The sequence below is a fragment of the Hibiscus syriacus genome, unplaced genomic scaffold, assembly GCF_006381635.1.
Source record: "Hibiscus syriacus cultivar Baekdansim isolate YM2019G1 unplaced genomic scaffold, ASM638163v2 tig00111330_pilon, whole genome shotgun sequence".
Taxonomy (NCBI): Eukaryota; Viridiplantae; Streptophyta; class Magnoliopsida; order Malvales; family Malvaceae; genus Hibiscus; species Hibiscus syriacus.
The window spans coordinates 12,812,555-12,834,087 of NW_024063059.1; the positions used below are offsets into that span (position 1 = coordinate 12,812,555).

At 33.5% G+C, this 21,533-nt stretch overlaps 1 protein-coding gene and 1 pseudogene across 1 annotated transcript; one reads left to right on the forward strand and one right to left on the reverse strand.

The window, feature by feature from the left end:
• The first annotated feature begins 1,965 nt into the window (after positions 1–1,965).
• Positions 1,966–14,086, forward strand: LOC120158559 (annotated as a pseudogene).
• A 961-nt stretch (positions 14,087–15,047) lies between these two features.
• Positions 15,048–21,533, reverse strand: LOC120158822. The gene is made up of 4 exons (XM_039169565.1): positions 21,409–21,533; positions 17,174–17,218; positions 15,284–15,385; positions 15,048–15,195 (listed from the first exon to the last, which is right to left on the reverse strand). The coding sequence occupies exons 1-4, from the start codon at positions 21,531–21,533 to the stop codon at positions 15,048–15,050; spliced, it is 420 nt and encodes a 139-aa protein (XP_039025496.1).

Consider the following 21,533-nt stretch of genomic DNA (forward strand, 5'->3'; position numbering starts at 1 on the left):
AATCACTTAACTTTTGAAAAAATGCAAAAGTTCTGAAAATTTCAATTCAATTCAATTTAACCCCTAAAATTTTGGTTTGACATAAAATAATAATTGCATAACTAGATATGTAATTTATTTATTTTTCCTTATAAAATGCTACTGCTACTTGTCTACTGTCATCTAAAATATAATTTTGGCCTTTGTATTATCTCTCTTTTCTTCCTTTTACAATTAAGTAATCATACTCTTAAAAATGTAATTAAACTAATGCATGATTTGTAAACTATAAAATTTGCAACACAAAGCAAATTTAGTGGATAAATATTCTAAAATTATAGTAATTTAGAATTATCATATCATTTTTGTTTTTCATTTGGACAAATAAACTAAACTAAACTATAAATATTGTATTGTTTATATCGTTAAAATTTTTATTTTAACAATTATAATACTAAGTTTTGATTTTTGTTTCAATTATTTCATTGAGTTGTTAACGATAATATTGGGTGTTGATTTTTGTTTCAATTATATCATCGTGTCGTTAAATCGTTAACGACACGATGAAGTAGTTGTCACATCAAAATGACATTATTTTGTTCCGACTGTTTTAATGTCGAAAACATCTAAAATGATATCGTTTTCGAATTCTTTTCAATCAGACAACCTAACTATTTAAATGCATTCTGGCCACTAGCCGTTAACAGTTAACGGAAGTGCTGACGTGGTAGTAAATAAAATTAGTGTAATTTACATTTAGTCCTTATTACTTACACATTCTATTATATTGGTTATAATTTTAAATTAATTCAATATATTTAATCCTCCGATTATATGATAACACGTGTCACGATTATCATTATCCTTGGAACAACATTATTCTTGGAGGGGGAGAAGGAATCGAACTTGGGACTCCTTGGATGATAAAGTAACATCCTTAAACACTGCTCCAAGACTAATTTTTTTATAATGCTTACATCAACTAATATTTTTTATCATATAATATAATGAAGGCCAAGACAATAAAAATAGAAGCAACACTAAAACTACTAGATCCAATCCCATATAAATTATTAAGTTATTCTTCTATACCAATATTCACATCAAAGAATTAAATATATAATTTAAAATGTAACATGTTTCATCATATGTGTTGGGTATAAACGATATCAGTAGTTTATACATGTGTCAATAATTTTTTTATCATAAAAATCACTTAGTTCACGCATAGGAAACGATTCAGACAAGGAAAATGGTCAACCTTCAAACGGACAAATTGCAGTGAAGTTGTTGACCTTCAGACGATGTTTCCGTACATTGCTGCAATATTTATTTTTATATTAGCAATATTTATTTTTATATTAACCATATTTATAATATATTTAAATTATAATATATTTAATTTATAATTAATAATTTGATTTTGGAATAAAATAGAGACGAGATGTTATCTTATGAGGATGGGATAAGGGAGGAAAGGATTTAGAGAAATGAAAGAAAAAAGTTATAATGCTAAAATTAAGTATAAATGCTTATTAAAATGGCTATTTTAAAGTTGGTTTGTTTTAGTGGAATATTTTATGTTTTATTTAAGAGTAAAAAGATTCTTGATGTTTAATTAAGTAAATACTATGATTTTTATTATTTTCTTGAAAATTTTAATTTTAATCTTTTATTTTAAAATAAAAAGACTTTTAATTTAAGTTAATTAACTAATAAATTTAAATTATAGAAATTTTTTCTTTAAAATAAGATATTAAGAATAAAAATGCTTCAAAAGAAAAAATATTTATTTTAATAAATATTAAGGACTATTTTAATATTATTGCCAAAAAAAAGTTAGTGAGAAGGCAACGCATAGATAAGTAGGTGTCAAGGTTAATGGGTTAAGATGATCAAGTTCCACTTCTCACCCATGCAGTGCTTTCCTCTTCATCTCTCGGCAGTGTTTTCAATAATCATAGCAGCAGAGCTTGTTTGTCTTAGATGTCAACTCGTAGATACGCAGTAGAGAGGGCCGAGGAGGCCACTCATCCCGACTCCATGAGAGCCGCCTTGGCTGAATTCCTAGTCACTATCATCTTCGTCTTCGCCGACGAAGGCTCCATTCTTGCTTTCGGTACCCTTTGTTGGTAAAATAGACTACTGTAAAACGAGGCATTAGTACTGACTGTTTGTAACCCCCTTAGACTGATGCGGGTAACCCGGTCCGATCTGGAGTGTCACATTAGGGCCACCGGAGCGACCCACCATAAAAATAGCGGAAAATTTAAAACTTTTATTAAAACATGTAACTTATAAAATGATTTATCATTATGCAGAAACAAAACATATTTTTATACTCGTATATAAAAACAAAATACAATTACATGCCCCCTAATCACATGTACCGTACTCTGCAAACAGCACCAGAAGAACTCCCTTACTGAAGTCGATAGCTACACTGGTACAATTATTTTAGCCTGAAAAGATGAGTAACAGAGTGAGCTTCAGAAAGCTCAGTAATACAGAACTACCAGATGATGCTGAAGAACGTGCAGATACAGATAAACATATATTTTCTTAATGATCCATACATTTGCTGACCTTTATATTGAACGGAGATCCTACTGATATTTCAGGTGGCAACGGACAATGAGCTTTCAGTTCAGAGAAATATTTCAGAGGTTTAGGTTCAGGAGATCAGAATAGGTTATCTAGTGTGTTCCCAAAAACCATATATCTTTTCAGATCTTTTTAAAACATATATATATATATACCCCAATCCCAACACAACATAATGTGTAGGTTCCCCAGAACCATACACCCAACCCACACAACTTGTAAGGCCCTAAGCACAAAGCCGAGGAACCTACGGAAATACTTCCTTCAACAATGCCCCCCAATTAAAATATTTTTCCGTCATTAAACGGAGATATCAGAAATCAAAATAGAATTCAGAACAGATATCAGAACAGAATCCAGATTAGAAATCATAACAGAATTGAAGTCATGTATCAGAACATAATTCAAGTCAGAAATCAGATAAAATATTTATATGTTTAGGGAACACACCAGAGTTTAAAGATATCAGAAGAAACAAGGATCTTTCATATACCGATAGAATGTTGGAATTTAGAATCACTATTGGAAGAGTTCAATAACTGACAGAATCATCAATTATTCAGAATATAACTTATTAGGATCATCTTATTCGGATAATTTTCGGAAGCTCTACGAAATCTGAAGGGTATTCAGAATCTTTACCATCTATGACGATTAATCCAATTATCGAACAACTCCAGATGAATAGCTTCCAGAACCAATACTTATCAACTTGTCAATTCATTAACCTTCCAGGTTATTCACTCTTTAATACCAAATATTCTTATCCATGGATCATCTTCTGAGTCATTACTGAACAGATCATAAGGAGACTAACAAATATTCTCATGGTCTTTATTTCATTTCCATGTTTCAACTATACCAGAAAATGCTGACATACTTGATTTATGGTTCATAATCCATTGGGATGATACATCACATAAGTTCATCCGAGTTTCCAAACTTATTCCAATCTCTTACTTAATCCTCAGTCCTTGAGGTTACTTAGTTCATTTAGCATTTAAGTACATTCCAGTTACTTCAGGATTTTCCAGATTAATTCAAACGTTACTGAATTTCATATACATGTTGTACTTTTGTTTCATTTAATTTGGTTTTTGTGGTTGATTTGTCGAACAAACATCCAATTCTTAGTACTGAATGCGATCTAGAGTTGAGTTGAGCTGAATACTTCCAAAATTTATCATCGAGCCAAACTTGAGAAGACAAACACGTATTCAGTAATATCTATGCCATTCAGGTATTGATATATCTTTAGGGTTGATCTACTCACTTAAAATGTGTTCCATTACTTTTAAAGGTAGTCCAACACCTATGCTTATTTGGATTCCTTAATTAATCCAATACATTTACTTAGTTTAGGCTATAAGGGTATTTTAGTCATTTTGGTATTCAATTTTATCCCAATTATTACAGAGCTTGAGGATATCCCATCATTCCTGCTTGGTGATATTCTTGGGTCATTTCCATTACAGGGTATTCTGGTCATTTTATAGATCCAATGTATTACAATCATTTTCTTCCGTCCGATCTTATTATTGAATTCAAACTTATCATTTATTTCAGTCCTTTCGAATAATTCTGACAACAGAACACCCCCGACAAATTATTCTTCAGGTATTTACTCATAACTCGAATATTTCCGAGTCAAGTGCCTTCTCAGATTTTACAAACGGAATATCAGGAATTTTCCTGCACTAAGTCAGGATCTTAACAATCAAATCCGTACTTAATCGAGTTAAGTACGAATCCTCAAAATACTTTCTCATTCAGGGTTAACTCAGACTATTTTACCTCTCAAGGGCATTTTCATAATTTCTTAACTAGATAGTTTCGATATTAGCTCTTAACGAAAATAATATAATTTAGAAATTCTATGATTAATTGCTTTTCCAAATATTCTCTGATCTTGAAATGAATCCTTAACAGACTTCTAGATTCTTGCCCAAAACCCTCTTGGGGTTAAAAACTGATTATCCGTATTTTCTAAGCAAAACTAGCATTTCGTATGCACATCAATAATTTTTACCAGATCAATATGTCTTTTCAGAGTTATTAACCAACTTCCAGGGACAATTCTTGTCATCCTACAACATTAGAGTATTTTTGAAATTTTACCCTACCGAACTATTCTCATAATTTCCCATCCAAGTACCTTTAACATTTAACTTTTGATTATATGCTACAAATCCATGATAATACCTTTATCACTAATCATAGAACTCATAATTTAATTCTAACAATCCATCCATTTCTTATATCAGTCATCTGAGCCATATTCATTTACCAAATTTTTACTGTATTCAAATCGTGTGTAGAACTTCATTAATTACACATATTAGACCAAACATTTCCATTCATGCATTTACCAATACTAACATGTTTCATAAAGCATAAAGAGGTAGAAAAGTATTACCTCGATTTCTGTGCAATACTGATCAACCATTAAATTCCATTCGAATACCCTCGATCTTGAAATCAACTTCCAATAATTCTTCAGATGCATATCAACAGAAAATACATAAAAACGGAGCTTAATTGAGATAAACGGATCGAATCAGATGATAAATTAGTGAAAAACATCTTATCGGGTTCGAACTTGGTGAAACGGACTTCAGATTCGGATTCAGGACGTCGAAAGCATAAAATATGACTTTTCGAAAATTTGGAATTTTCGGTCAAAATCAAAGTCAACGGGTTTGACTGGAAATTTTGAGGCCTTCGGGTCTGAATTTTGAAAAACAGACTGTGGAATCGGATTTGGAACGTCGAAAAACATCAGGATAGGTATACTCGGTCAAAGTCAAAGGTCGTTTAATGCCCGGTCAAAGCCAGTCAAAGTTTTGGTCAACACCGGTCAATTGTCAAGGTTCAACGGTCAACGGGTCGGGTCGAGTTAGAACTGGTCAAAACAGTCATTTTTTCCTTCCCCACGCGCAGTGGCGGCGCATGGGCCCACTTCCGGCAGCCTATAAATCACGTAAAAATTTCTAAAAATTATTTTAAGGCATTTTAAGATACTTACCAAGCTCGGTTCACAATTTTGAATGGCGGAGAGCTCAATAAATCGGAAACTTTGATCGCTTCACCTCCTCACGCGCCGCCGCCGATACTTGGATCATTGGATCATTGGATCGTCGTGAATCGACGAAAAACCAACTGAAATCGATTTATTACCGACGATACTTCCGACTGAAATTAACGACGAACAACGACGATTCATGAAGAAAGGTTTGAGGGGTTTTGTTCCTCGGTCGACAACGAATGGTGGTTTCGATTCGTGATCGGAGGTCATGGGCCCACTTCCGGCAGCCTATAAATCACGTAAAAATTTCTAAAAATTATTTTAAGGCATTTTAAGATACTTACCAAGCTCGGTTCACAATTTTGAATGGCGGAGAGCTCAATTTCAATAAATCGGAAACTTTGATCGCTTCACCTCCTCACGCGCCGCCGCCGATACTTGGATCATTGGATCATTGGATCGTCGTGAATCGACGAAAAACCAACTGAAATCGATTTATTACCGACGATACTTCCGACTGAAATTAACGACGAACAACGACGATTCATGAAGAAAGGTTTGAGGGGTTTTGTTCCTCGGTCGACAACGAACATGGTGGTGGTTTCGATTCGTTGATCGGAGGTCGGACGGCGAGTAGATCGGAGATCAAAGTAGGGTGAACGGGAGAGGGAAATGGGGTAATTTTGGAAACTGAGCACGGGTGGGGGGAGTTATATTTCATCATATATAAAAAATGGTTAAATCATGGGTTTAGTCATTGAACTTCTTGTACTTCTTAAAATGGTATGCCAACTTTATGATTTTACAATTTAATCCCTAATTTATTCCAAAAATACCAATTAAATTCACCACTTATAATTTCTTAATTTTAGCCCCTAAATTGGGGTGTTACACTGTTAAATATTAAATAAAATAATCAATCAGAATGATAATTGTGTCGTAGTAATCCACTGCCTTAGAAGCAAATTCGCCTCGATGTGTATAATCGCTACAATGGACGAACAACCCCCTGAGGTTAACACGGTTCTCCAAGAATTCGTACACCCGAAAATTGGAGTGAACTTGGTGGTATTGCTCTTTTCTCAACTCAAACAAAGACACAAAAGAGAGGAGTGTTTCAAAGCAAATGTTTGCTTGGGATATATCAAAATGAATGAAATTGTTCACTATTTATAGGCTAAATAGTGAGGGAAAAATCGTCATTTCCAATACTAATGGGATAACCTAATTTAGCATATTTTTAATACTAGTGGGATAGCCTAATTTGAGCAATATCAACATTCCCCCACTAATGCAAAAGAATTATTTTGTAAAGATGAGAGTAATGAAGTTAAAACACGAGAAGAGCAATAGCGAGATTAGTTGCTTAAGCACTAGTGAACTTATAAGGAACTAGTACATAGTGATGATGAGCAATCCTTCTCTTAGATAAGTGAAACTAGTCTTGAACTTTCTAAGATGGGGGTATACTCATAACACACAACTAACCCCTTCATCTACCAAAGTCCTCGATGTGTCTACAAAGAGTATATACAAAAGCATATATATGTTTAGCCCTCTTTCTTCAGGATTCTAATAAGTGTACTAGAAAAACGGCCCAACGTTTTTCATAGAAGGTGGCTAATCCTTCTCACTTACGTAGGTTATTTCATCAAGTTTATCTCGACATAAATCACTCTTAATAGGGATATGAAATAATTAAGAGCTTTTATAATAGCTTAACCTCACAAAGGGTATGGTGACTTTCTTCAAGTTCATTATTAATGAACCACCCAAACTCTAGGATAAGAAGTTATTAAGAATAAATATTTAACCTCATAATTCGGTGAATTCAATATGTCCTTCTCACTAGGAACTCCCATTCTAGATGTCCTTCTCACTAAGAACTCCCAAACTCTTGAGTATGAATTCATTAAGAGTTTAATAAAACTCATCCTCTCAAGCGGTAAGTTCATCTAGTCCTTCATGATTAGAACTACCCACTCAACTCTGGGTTATTAACTTATTAAGAATAAATATTCAGCCAAAATCGATAAATTCATCGTCTTTCTCACTAAGACCACCCAAAGCTTGGGCTATGAATTTATTAAGAGCAAATTAAGCTCATCATGGGCATGCACATTATTTATTATAGGGATATACAGTAGGAATGTGCACAATGAATCTTTCCATGGTTTCGTTTTACCACATGGAACTTAGATAACTAAGTTGGATATCCACCATGAATTCCTCAACCAATGGGCTTTAGACCCATCCCCCTCGACGAATCTAGGCCCAAGGATCTGCTAGGTTCCTTTTCGACTTCACATACTCTAAAGAGAGCACTCCATGCTTTATTAAGTGTCTAACTGATTCATGTCTTATGCGAATGTGTCTCTTCTTACCATTGTAAGCTTGGTTCTTAGCCACACATATTGCAGCTTATGAATCACACAACAAAGAAATTGGAGGAGTCGATCTTCCCTACAACGAAATATATGCTAACAAGCTTCTGAGCCACTCGGCTTATTTTCCAGCTAGGTCAAGAGCTATAAACTCTGACTCTATGGTAAAACGAGCAATACAAGTCTGCTTTGATGATTTCCACGAGATTGCTGCTCCACCTAAAGTAAAAATATACCCGCTCGTAGAACTTACCTCATCATTATCAAAAACCCAATTGGCATCACAATATCCTTCCAGTACCGAAGGATAGCCAACAAACTCAAGTTTTCAATCCAAAGTACCCTTAAGATACTTAAGTAAGCGTCTAAGAGCAATCTAGTGTTCACCACTCGGATTATGAGTATATATACTCAGTCTACTCACAACATAAGCAATATCAGGCCGAGTATAGCTCATTAAGAACATCAAGTTTCTGATTAATTTAGCATATTCAGTTTGGGAAACTCTACTTCCTTTATTCTTAAAGAGATATATGCTAGGGTCACAAGGGTTCGAACATGGACAACATCAAAACTGTCAAATTTCTTTAACACTTTCTCAAGATAGTGTGCTTGACCTAAAGATCCCTTTTCAGTTTTGGTAATTTTGACTCCTAAGATTACATTGACTTCTCCCAAATCCGTTATCTCAAATTTAGTGGAGAAGAAACTGTTTGTTTTGTTAATGGACTAAATGTTAGAACTGAAAATCAACATGTCATCACATATAAAACTTATGATGACACAAATAGTACCAAACATCCTCGAATACATACAAGCATCCGAACCATTCACAACAAAACCAAAACTAAGTATAGTTTTATGAAATTTCTTGTACCATTGTTCCCATATAGATCTTCTCATCTAGATCTCCATTTAGAAATGCAGTCTTAACATTCATTTGATGCACTCGCAACTTATGAATGGAGGCTAGTGCAAATAATGCATGGATCATTGAGATGTTCATAACGGGAGAGTAAAAATCAAAGTAGTTTAAAACAAACTTTTGAGTGAACCTTTTGACAAATAGCCTTGCCTTGTACCGCTGGATCAAACCATCTGGTCTCATTTTCTTCCAGAAGATTCATTTGCTACATATTGGTTTAAATCCTTTAGGCATGTCAACTAATTCCCAAGTATGATTAGACATTACTGATTCTAGTTCATCATCAATAGCGCTTTTCTAGAACTAGTATTGATAGATCTTATAGACTTTTTAGGATCCTCATTAATATTTAAGCTATATGATCAGAAAGATATTCTAAATCATTTATCTCAGAAATAAAGGAAGTGATAAAAATTGGTCCAAATAGCCTTTTACTTCTTCTAGGCTCGAAATCAATTTCTTGAGAAGACCTAGCAGCAATACTAGAAGAAGTGGATAGAATATTTTCTATTTGAGTTTATACATTTAATCTACATTTTATGACACCCCCACATTTCTAACATTTTAGGATATCCATAAGTGTCTTGACCAATGTGTAAACAAATACTCAATCATACTAGAGTAAAGTTTGTTATGAGTTTTAGCCATAAAACTATATTTTAACATACTCAAGTTTTGTTTTCACATAATTATATTCTCAAAGTTTTTAGAAGTTGCAAATCATTAAGATTAAAATGCATAAACCATTATGAAATAGATAATCTCTTTTCTTTCCTCTACTTAGGAAAATCACTTAAAGAGATTTAATAGCTACAACACACTTTTAGTAGAAATAGTGTCTATCATATTCTTATTCACGATATTCAACATATTAGCCTTAAAGAGATCATCATATATTTTATTTACTATGCCAAAACTTGGTATTCCACTCAACCAAATTAATCTCCACTATTTTAACTTCTGCACTAAGTTTTAAGAGTTTTTATCTTGTCATAGTATTGGAATAGTGAGCATAGTAATGAACAATGCACCAGGTAGGTTTCTATGAAAGAGAGGTGGTGCACTTGGCACGCTTTAGTACCAAGTCTTCACAGAACCAATCCTAGACATGCACTTTCATACTCATCACACTACTTTCCAATAAATTATTTATAGATTTTCTCTTTCTTAAGACTTCTTAAAGAATTATGCTTGATACTTTTAATCACAATAGTATCTTATTAAGCATATATATTTCGGGCGTCCACTGCTACCTTATCCTTAGTAGTAGTACCTTAGTCTTCACTGGTGGTTTTATCACATTTCATAGTATCCACTAAGTTTTAAAGAATGTCTTAAAGGCTCATGCAATCTAATTCATGTATTTAAAAAACATGAATTAACAGATAACAAGTCTAAATAATCTGACCTCACGGGTAGAGTCATAATTTCCAAATAGACTTATTCATCCTCACCATGCATGCTACTTCAGCCTTTGCATCATCATTTTTAATCAGCATGATCCCAAAATCCATCGTGACAATCTCTTCATCTTAACCATCATCTCTTTTGAATCTTCTGAAGTCAAATGAAGAATATACATGGTTAATCACGAAATTAATTTACTAACAATAATTTGATAGTGATAAGATCCATATCTTTAGGATTTTGGTTTCTTATCTTCAAGAGATTGTGGAAATCAAATCGAAATTAACAACTATTCAGTGGAAATCAAATCGAAATTAACAACTATTCAGTTTGATGAATCTTCTCGTTCAACATCATCATCTTCATGATTCTCCAAAATTGCAACCGTTCTGTTGTGTTTATAAATTTCTCAAAAGAAATTATTAGTACGACAAGAGAGTTGACATTTATTTTCAACTTACTATTCAAAACTGAATAATCTTACCCCCACATGGAAATAAATAGTTACTCATCTTCACATGAACCAAATATCATACATGCATTATCTCTCATACCGAAATATTAATGTTCATAACATTGTAGTCTTGTCACATTTGATTATAGCATGCAAGTTTCAAAATTGAACGTTTAAAAAAATACTAACATTTATATAGCTATTTAATAAATCGTTCAACCTACTATTGAAACTTGAAACATTTAGATCATATAATGGCTATAATCAACATTCATGTATAAAATTAAATGTCATGAAACTGCCAACGGTAAATGTTTTCACGTAAATTTCATGTAAACTTTTAATACACAACTTTATTGCATTTAAATTGAATTAATCATGCATAACCTTAATTCATGTTTAAATGTTTCTATGCATTAATCATTTAATGTTATAATACACAACATTTTATAACATTTCTTGATGCACATTAATTTAAATGTTTCTCTCATCATTTTATTTTAATAAAGCATAAAACAAATCACTGTTCTTCATGTCATTTTCAATTCATGCATTATTCCACATTGAAAGCCCATAAATGCAAGAATTATAATCATTTCTAGATGTTTGATTAATTTTTGTAACATCATAATTAGTGTGCAATTAGTGCTCTAAAAAGTGTTACAAGATGAAGTCATCTTCCACCTTTAAGCAATCATATCAATGCTTATAAAACATTAAAGTTCTTATTGCTTTAAAAAGTGTTACAATAATGCTTGTAACACAATATTAAAGCTACCATATAATAATAATAATTCAATTCACCATTGAATTCTTTCCCTTCTAAAACAGTCAGTTATCAAAAATCTATTAAACTTTCCACTATTAATGCTTGCCGACTAATTAGAGCATTTATAAACATAAAGCATTTACATTGAAGTTCTTATAGTGGCAGTTGCTGACTGTTAATAAGCCATTTCATCGTATTAAATGTAAATAAACATTTACACTTGTCAAAGCAAACCAATTCTTAGTTGTACGATTGTAATTTACCATGAGAATAATATTCTGTATAAAAATATTACGTACCTCTTTGATGCAAGGTTGAACCAACATTTGAATTCAGACTTACACATTAGAATCCAACATGTGGTTTCATCGTTTCTTTTACAAATATCTTGTAGCAGTTCGAATTTGCTTCTAAATTGTTAGTAAAATAGACTACTGGAAAACGAGGCGTTAGTACTTACTGTTAAATATTAAATAAAATAATCAATCAGAATGATAACCGTGTCGTGGTAATCCACTGCCTTAGAAGCAAATTCGCCCCGATGTGTGTAATCGCTACAATGGACGAACACCCCCCTGAGGTTAACACGGCTCTCCAAGAATTCGTATACTTGAAAACTGGAGTGAACTTGGTGGTATTGCTCTTCTCTCAACTCAAACAACACTCAAAAGAGAGGAGTGTTTCAAAGCAAATGTTTGCTTGGGATATATCAAAATGAATGAAATTGCTCACTATTTATAGGCTAAATAGTGAGGGCAAAATCGTCATTTCTAATACTAGTGGGATAACCTAATTTAACATATTTCTAATACTAGTGGATAACCTAATTTGAGTATTATCAACACCCTTCATCTCATCTACGTAATTCCTTCTAATGGGTTTTGATTGATGTTTATGCTTGTTTAAAACCGGTTGCAGACAAGATGTAAAAGGGTCATACGACTGATACGCCTGCAAGACTGGTGATGGTAGCACTTGCGCATGGGTTAGCATTGTTTGCTGCTGTGGCATCCAGTATGAATGTATCAGGTGGTCATGTGAATCCCGCCGTCACCTTCGGAGCCTTGCTCGGAGGAAGGATATCTGTCATCCGTGCACTTTACTACTGGGTTGCTTAGCTCTTGGGTGCTATCGTGGCTTGTCTCTTGCTCCGACTCACCGCCGGAATGTTATATATATAGCCATTCATGCATGCATCCGACAAAGTATAGATTCTCGGATGGATCGTATTCACCGTCGCTCTTTAAAAAGTTTTAAATTTTTATATAAAAATTTAAGATATTTTCTTTATTTTTTATTAATAATATCTTTTCACTAAGATAAAATATTAAATTAGTGCCTTTAAATTTTTTTTATCAAAATTATCCATTTCGAGTATTATTCTTAGACTAGATCAACTACTATGGTACCTTCGGAATATTCCAAGAGTGCAAGGAGTCTTCAGTTGAAGACTCTAAGACTAGACTACTATACGTTTTTAACCTTCAGAAGATTCCATTGCACTTCAGTTGAAGACTCCAAGACTAGACTACTATACGTCTTTAACCTTCGAAAGATTCCAAGAGTGCAAGGAGTTTTCAGTTCTTGACTCCAAGACTAGACTTCTATATGTCTTTCACCTTGAAAAAACAGCTTTATAATCTACATGAGCAAGGAAGCCGTTTTAATCTCTTAATATTTTATAAATTAATCCTTAATTTACATATTTAGTCACCACTTATTTTCACAGTTTCGATTTGGTCATTAATTTTTTTCTAACGATATGTTTTGATTTCATTTTGATTTCACAATTTTAAAAAATAAATAGAATTGTTGATATAGTAATTTTTTTACTTTTTTATAACGATGATATGTCAATATTATCTTTAATGACATATCATCTTTAATTTTTTAACAGTAAGTAATCAAAATATAATTAAAATGAAATATTAAATATGATCTAAAAAATAGTTCCATCATTAAAATAGAATCACGAGTGATTAAAATAGAACCACGAGAACATATTAATAACTAAATACGTAGTTTATTTAATATTGCAGTTCATCATTTTAACATAAAATCTAACATTTGTCCAACGCGAGTCCTCGTATGTATATGACCTATGTGATCAAGTAACAAATTCACACAATTGCATTGCTTTTGGTTTTAGCGACCGGCGGGGTTCATGGTGGCGTACGGAATTGGAGAGCTGCGTTGCATGATACTAGAGATAGTGATGACATTCGGATTGGTGTACACAGTTTTCGGAGCAGCGGTTGATCCGAAGACAGGGAGCATGGGGACAATAGCACCGTTGGCTATAGGGCTAATAGTGGCGGCCAACATCTTAGTAGGCGGGCCATTAGACGGAGGAGCCATGAATCCGGCCAGGGCATTTGGTCCGGCCTTGGTGGCTTGGAGGTGGAACAATCACAGGATCTATTGGGTTGGTCCATTGATAGGTGGTGGTTTAGGCGGTCTCGTGTACGAGTACATGATCATCCCGGCTATCGAGCCTGCGCATCAAACGCACCAGCCCTTGGCTCCGGAAGATTACTAATCAATGTTTGTAGTTGTACCTGTAACTAGCTACTTAATTTGGTCCTTATGGATCCGTGAATGTCTGTTCTTTGTTTTCTTTTTCTTCTTGAGTTTTTATTTTTTTTATTTTTTGTACGCAGTGTAATGACAGTAATAAAAAAGGTGCAGTAAGTAGAGAACGTTTCCTTGTACTCCACTAGTACCTTTAATGCTTCGCCGTTTACACTAGGCTGTGACTTGACTCAAAAACTTAAGTTTAAAGTTAGCTCAACTTAAATTTGAAAATTTTGTACTCAAAATATTTACTTCAATCAAACTTAGTCTGAGTTTGATTCAAGTTTTAAGTTCGTTTTTTATTCAATTTTGGAAACTTAAATTTTAAGTACATAAAATTTTTATATTGCATTTTAAAAAAAAAGCAACGTAAGGCGCATTGTATTAAAAAACAATAACATATAAATATTAATATTATTAATAATATAATTTAAAACAAATATTTTTTTCAATTATTCACGAATTATTTATTATTAATAATTTAATTTAAAATACTTTTTGAAATAAATTTTTTCCAATTATTCACGAGTTTCTAATGTTAGTTAAGGACCATAGTCAAATTCGAGTCGAAATTTTGATCAATCAATTTTGTCACAATTACAAAAACAATATGATAAAAAAAAGTTATAATGTATACATGAATACATGGGCATGGACAGAACATTAGCTCTTCAGCAATCCGTCAATTTAGGTGCTTGAAGAATGCCTTGATACTTTACAACACATTTTATTTGTGGGGGAGAAAAAATGAAGCAAATAAGAAAAAGCAAAGCTATAAGAGCATGGATGGACCTCAGCTACTACAAAAACAATAACAATTGAAGAAGTTCACCTTCAAGTTCAGCATATCTAATATGAGTCTCTTATATTTTGCGGCTGAACCGTCCCTTTAATTCATCTCTGCATCTCTAAATGAGTATCCATTTTTATCTTTCATCAGGGTTTACCTGGTTGATACCAATGTGGCTCAACTGTACATTCTCGTTCCAGGAGGGGTCACCTGGAGGCAGCTGATATTCATCGGGTTTCAATGCTATAGCAAAATCCGGCAACGTTGGAGCCGTCTCCATGATTCTGAATAACAATACCAACACCGAGGTTATTGTATTTTGTTTATTAAGTAAAATAATTGCTGTCAAATGTGTAATAAGAAACCCTACACTTATCATAAGAGTAGAGGTCACGGTTTATCCGCACCATGCTAGAAGTGTCTTTCGGAATTTTCTCAAATAGATGCTTCATGGTTCCCCAAAGAGGTGGGTTTCTGCACCAACCATCAAGATACCTTTAGCAAATAAACTACAAGCTAGTATAATCTGCTGCTAGTAGAAACATAATGTGCTGTCGGGAAAACTCGACTTACTAGAAGAAAAGGCAAGGTTTGCAAGTACAAAGCAAAAATAGAGTTCTGGTCCAAACGAATCGAGTATATATGAAACATGAAAATCATGTTGGCATACATCAGTTCACCACACTAGTCTCACATATGTAGCAAAATCTTATTATCTGACAACACCATCATGCTTTCAATTAATGCTTCAATACATTTTCAACACAAACCCAGATTCTAAGCACTAGGCAACCCAGTTCAGCCAAATCAGAAGGTCTAAGACAGAGTTCTACTAAAAAATGCCCAGGGAAAAAAATTAGACTTGAAATCTAGATGAAGTACATTAAAGCGCAACTTGAAATCAATGACGACAGGCTACCCCAAGGTTCTCGGATCAGATAAATCATAAATCTCAGTTACGTAATAAATTATAATGAAATTAGATGGGAGATATTTGTCTCTGAGTGCAACTATAAATGAGTATAAATAATGAAAAATATAAGAGTTTATTACAAGGCATTGACTAATTTAAAAAAAAAATAAAGACTAAAATACCAAGAAGGCCATTAAACTATTTCATTTTTCTCAAATAAGTCATTATTGGACTTACATACACCCTTATCATTTAATGTGTACCAAAAATAACCTTGATCCATTGATTTGTATCCAAATAAGCCCATATTGCAAATGAACTTTTGATTATTTTAAGGGGTTTTTTCAGGTACAAACTAAAGATTAAAAGATTATTCGAGTTTAATAAAATTATAGGAACTTATCTAGATATCAGTGTAAAGTCATAATCCAGTAAGACTACTGAAACCTATCAACGTTTGATTCATTAACATAATTCTAGTCAACTAAAGACATTTACTAGTTCTACCAATCTTGGGAAAAGTAAGAATTACCAAGGCCATATCTTTCGGCTAGGGATGGCAATTTGACCCCAATCCGACGGGTTCCCACCTGATAGGGTCATGTTTTAAAAAGAAAAAAAGAAATAAATTCGGGTTGGGTTTGGATTTAGGGTAAAAAACTCCGACCCAGGGTAATAGAATAATATTCTTCTATATATTTAGAGATAATTGCTATAATACAGTTCTATATTTTTTTTCAATTAGGTCCTACTTTCTCCCTTAGAGAGAATTTTCACCAGAAAATTTCATTGGCACCATCAACACCTCCAGAGAATGAGATTTTCAGGTTAAACTTTAAAGTGACGAAAAGTTTGCCAGAAGTACCAATCTGAAGCACAGAGCAATCTAGCTGTACAGGGTGCTGGTGCCCCCATGGCATGATCTGGCTGCCTGAAACAAGATTTGGCCGGCCAATAAAATGAAAAAACAAAAATGGAGAAAAGATTTCTTAAAGAAAAATCAGCAATAAAATGCAATTATATGAAATATTATTATGGAATTAATTATGAGTAAATCAGAAATTATTATTGATTTTATGCAAGGCTAAATAATTGATCTTTTACATTCACTAATACCCTATTTGTTGAACTAACCAAACATAATTTATTAATATAATATTCCCATATCTCTTTCCAATGAACCAAAATTTATATAATAACTATTCTACTCCACTAACCATTCTATTATGTGAACCGAGTATGTGGCCACTGGGTAAATGTCATACCACAAAAGGCCAATTGGCCACCCAAAAGCTAAAGGGTGAATGGAAGCAAAAATGTAAATCCAGAAATGATTCAATATAACTTACCTGGATAAAGGATGAGCTGCATTAAACGCCTCACAAGCCCCCTTACTGTAACACCCCAATTTATGGGCTAAATTTTAGAAATTATAAAGTGGTGAATTTAATTGGTATTTTGGAAGAAATTGAGGATTAAATTGTAAAATTTCAAAGCTTACAAACCATTTTAAGAAATACAGGAAATTCAGTGACTAAACTCATGGTTTACCCATTTTTTATGGGATGAATTATAAACCCCTTCCTCGATTGTTTCTGCATATTCTTCCGAGTTTCTCTCTCCCGTCAACCCCTCTTTGAACTTCGATCTAATCACCGTCTGACTTCCGATCGACGAACCAAAACCACCGATCGACGAACCAAAACCACTATCGTGTTCGTTGTCGACCGATGAACAAAACCCCTCAAACATTTCGTTGTGAATCGTCGTCGTTCATCATTAATTTCAGTCGGAAGTATCGTCGATATTAACTCGATTTCAGTTGGTTTTTCGTCGATTCACGACGATCCGACCATCCGTTTTCAACACCTCCCATACCATCGTGTTTCTTGCATCGTTCCGAGTCCGCCAGTGTCCTCCGTTTCTCCGTCGTCGCCGGCGCGTAGAGGGGTGAGAAAGTCAAAGTTTTCGATGTTTCGGAATCGAGCTCTCCGCCATTCAAAATTGTGAACCGAGCTCGATAAGTGTCTCAAAATGCCTTAAAATAATTATTAGGAATTTTTTCAGGAATTTTTCGACACTGTATCACTGTTCATGCGCCACCACTGAGCGTAGCGGGTGTTAATTTTGTAATTAATTTCTGTTAGGGTGATATTTGTGTAAAATTCGGGTGTTAGTTTTGTAAATATTTGTAGAAAGTGGCTAATTTTGTAATTAATTTATGTAAGGGTGATATTTGTGTAAAACAATCGACTGTTGACCGTTGACCGATGTTGACCACTGTTGACCAGAACATTGACCGGCATTGACTGGTGTTGAACGACCTTTGACTTTGATCGGGTATACCTATCCTGATGTTTTCAGTCCAATTCCGCAGTCCGTTTTTCAAAATTCGGACCCGAAGGCCTCGAAATTGCCAGTCAAACCCATTGACTTTGACCGAAAAGTTAAAATGTTCGAAAAGTCATATTTTATGTTTTCGACGTTTTGAATCTACTTTTGGGGTCCGTTTCGCCAAACTCGAACCCAGTAAGTTGTTTTTGACTGATTTATCACCCGATTCGATCTGTTTTTCGGAATTAAGCTTTGTTTTTGATGTAATTTCTGTTGATATGGATCCGAGGAAATATTGGAAGTTGAATTAAAGATCAAAGGCGTTTGAATATAATTTATATGGTCGATCAGTATGGCACGGAAATCGAGGTAATACTTTACGACCTCTTTATGCTTTATGGAACATGTGAATATTGGTAAATGCATGATTAAGATAATGTTGGTGTCATTTATGTAGTTAATTAATTTCTACACTCGATCTGAATACGGTAAAAAGGTTCAGTAATTGATTATGGTTCAGATGACTTTTATAAGAAATTGAGGGATTATTAGAATTAAATTACAAGTTCTGTGCTCAGTGATAAAGAAATCAACATGGATCTATAACTTATAATTTATTTCATCAAAGTTTAAACGTTAAAGGTACTTGGATGAGAAATTATGAGAATTCTCTAGTAGGGTAAAATTACGAAAACACCCTTATGTTATAAAAAGACAAGAATTGACTATGGAAGTTGGATAAGAGGTTTTAAAGACATATTGATATGATGAAACTACTGATGTGCATAAGAAATGTTAGTTTTGCTTAGAAAATATAGATAACCGATTTTTAACCCAAGAGAATTTGAGCAAGAATCTAAGAGTCTGTTAAGGGAATCATTTCAAGATCAGAGAATGTTCGGGAAATCAATTAATCATAGGATCTCTAAATTATATTATTTGGTTAAGAGTTAATACCGAAATTATCTGGAGAAATTATGAAAATGCCCTTGAGAGGTAAAATAGTCTGAGTTGACCCTGAATAAAAAAGTACTTTGAGGATTCGTACTTAACTCGATTAAGTATGTATTTAATTTTTAAGATTCTGTCTTTGTACAGAAAAATTCATGATATTTCGTTTGTAAAATATGAGAAGGCACTTAACCCTAAAATATCCGAGTTATGAGTAAAAACCTGAAGAACAATTTATCGAGGGTGTTCTTTTGACAGAACTGTTCAAAATGACTGAAATAAGTGATAAGTTTGAATTCAATAATAAGATCGGACGTAAGGAAATGATTGTAATACACTGGATCTGTAAAATGACCAGAATACCCTTAGAATGCAAATGACCAAGAATATCACCAAGCTCAGGAATGATTGGATATCCTCGAGCTCTGAAATGAATGGAATATAACTGAGCACCAAAATGACCAAAATACCCTTATGACCTAGAATAAGTAAATGTCTTGGACTAATTTAGAAATCCAAATAAACACGAATGTTGTACTGCTCTTAAAAGTTATAGAACACATCTTAAGTGGTCAACCAATGCTAGTGCTATATCATTATCTGAATGATATAAGTATCACTTGAATGTTGGTTCGTCTTATTAAGTTTGGATTGATGATAATTTTGGAAGTAACCAGCTCAGCTCAACTTTGGATCGCATTCGGTACTCAGAAGTGGATATTCGTTAGACAAATCAATCAAGAAGACCAAATTAAACTAAACGGAAGTACAATACTTATCCAAAATTTATAAACGTCCGAATTACTCTGAAAAACTCTGAAGTAACTGGGATACACTTGACTACTAAATAAATTAAGTAACATCAAGGAATGAGGATTAAATAAGTGATTTGAATGGGTATGGAAACGTTAATGAACATACATGATGTAATGTTCTTATGGGACATGTACTACCAATCAAGCACGTCAGCATTTCATGATATCGTGGAAGCGTGGAAATGAAATAAAGAGCATTGAAATATATTTTAGTTTCCTTAAGATCTATTCAGCGATGATTCCGAAGATAATCTATGGATAAGAATTTTTGGTGTTAAAAAGTAAATACCCTGGAAGGATAATGTATTTACCAATCGATGAGCATTAATTCTGAGAGATATTCATCTAGAGTTGTTTGATAATGAAATCAATCGACATATACTGTAAATATCTTGAAACTTCATTTCTTCCCTATCAGCTCAAGTTTCATTTTTGAATAATTGATGATTCCATCAGTTATTGATATCTTCCAATAGTAATTCTAAATTCCAACATTCTATTGACATACTGAAGATCTGTGTTTTTCTGCTTGATAAGATTTTCCAGTACCTCTGAATAATATCTGTAAACTCTGGTGTGCTCCCTAATCATATAAATATTTTATATGATTTTCGACTTGAATTCTGTTCTGATAAATTACCTGAATTCTGTTCTGATATCCGATCTGGATTCTGTTATGATATCTGATCTAAATTTTGTTTTGATTTCTGATATCTCTGTTTACCGACGCAGGAATGTTTTATCTGGGTGGTTTATTGTTGGAGGAAGATTATCTGCAGACTCATCGGCTTTGTGCTCAGGGTCTAAATGGCATGTGCAGTTGGGTGTATGGTTTTGGGGAACCTATACATTTATGATGTGAACGGATGTGAGTAATGTTCATGTTTTAAATATATATATATATATATATATGTTTTAAAAGATCTGTATCTTTTTTACTGGTTTTACGGGAACACACTAGATAACCTATTCTGATCTCCTGAACCTATATATCTGAAATATTTCCATCTGAATTGAATATTATCTGTTACTACCTGAAATATCAATTAGACCTCAGCCTAGCCAAAGAAAATCTGTAAATATCTGAACCAATAAGGAAAAATACGTTTATTTGTATCTGCACGTTCTTCAGCATCATCTAGTAGTTATGTATTACTGAGATTTCTGAAGCTCACTCTATTACTCACCATTGCAGGTTAAAAGAATTGTACCAGTGCAGCTATCGACTTCAGTAAAGGAGTTCTTTCGGCTTTGTTTGTAGAGTATGGTACATGTGATTAGGGGGCATGTAATTGTATTTTGTTTTATATTTGAGTCTGAAAATCTGTTTAATTTCTTCATACTGATTAATGATTTTATGAGTTTACATGTTTTGATAAAAAGTTTTAAATTTTCCGCTATTTTTACAGTGGGTCGCTCCGGTGGCCCTAATGTGACACCCCATATCGGATCGGGTTATATGTATCAGTCTGAGGGGGTTACACTTACTTTCTTTGAAATATTCATCAGCGGCTTGGAGAGCAGCTACAACCATACCATGAGATTTCACTATTTTTCCCTCATCAAGGATCAAACCATGATAATAATATGCTGCAGACAGTATTTGCAT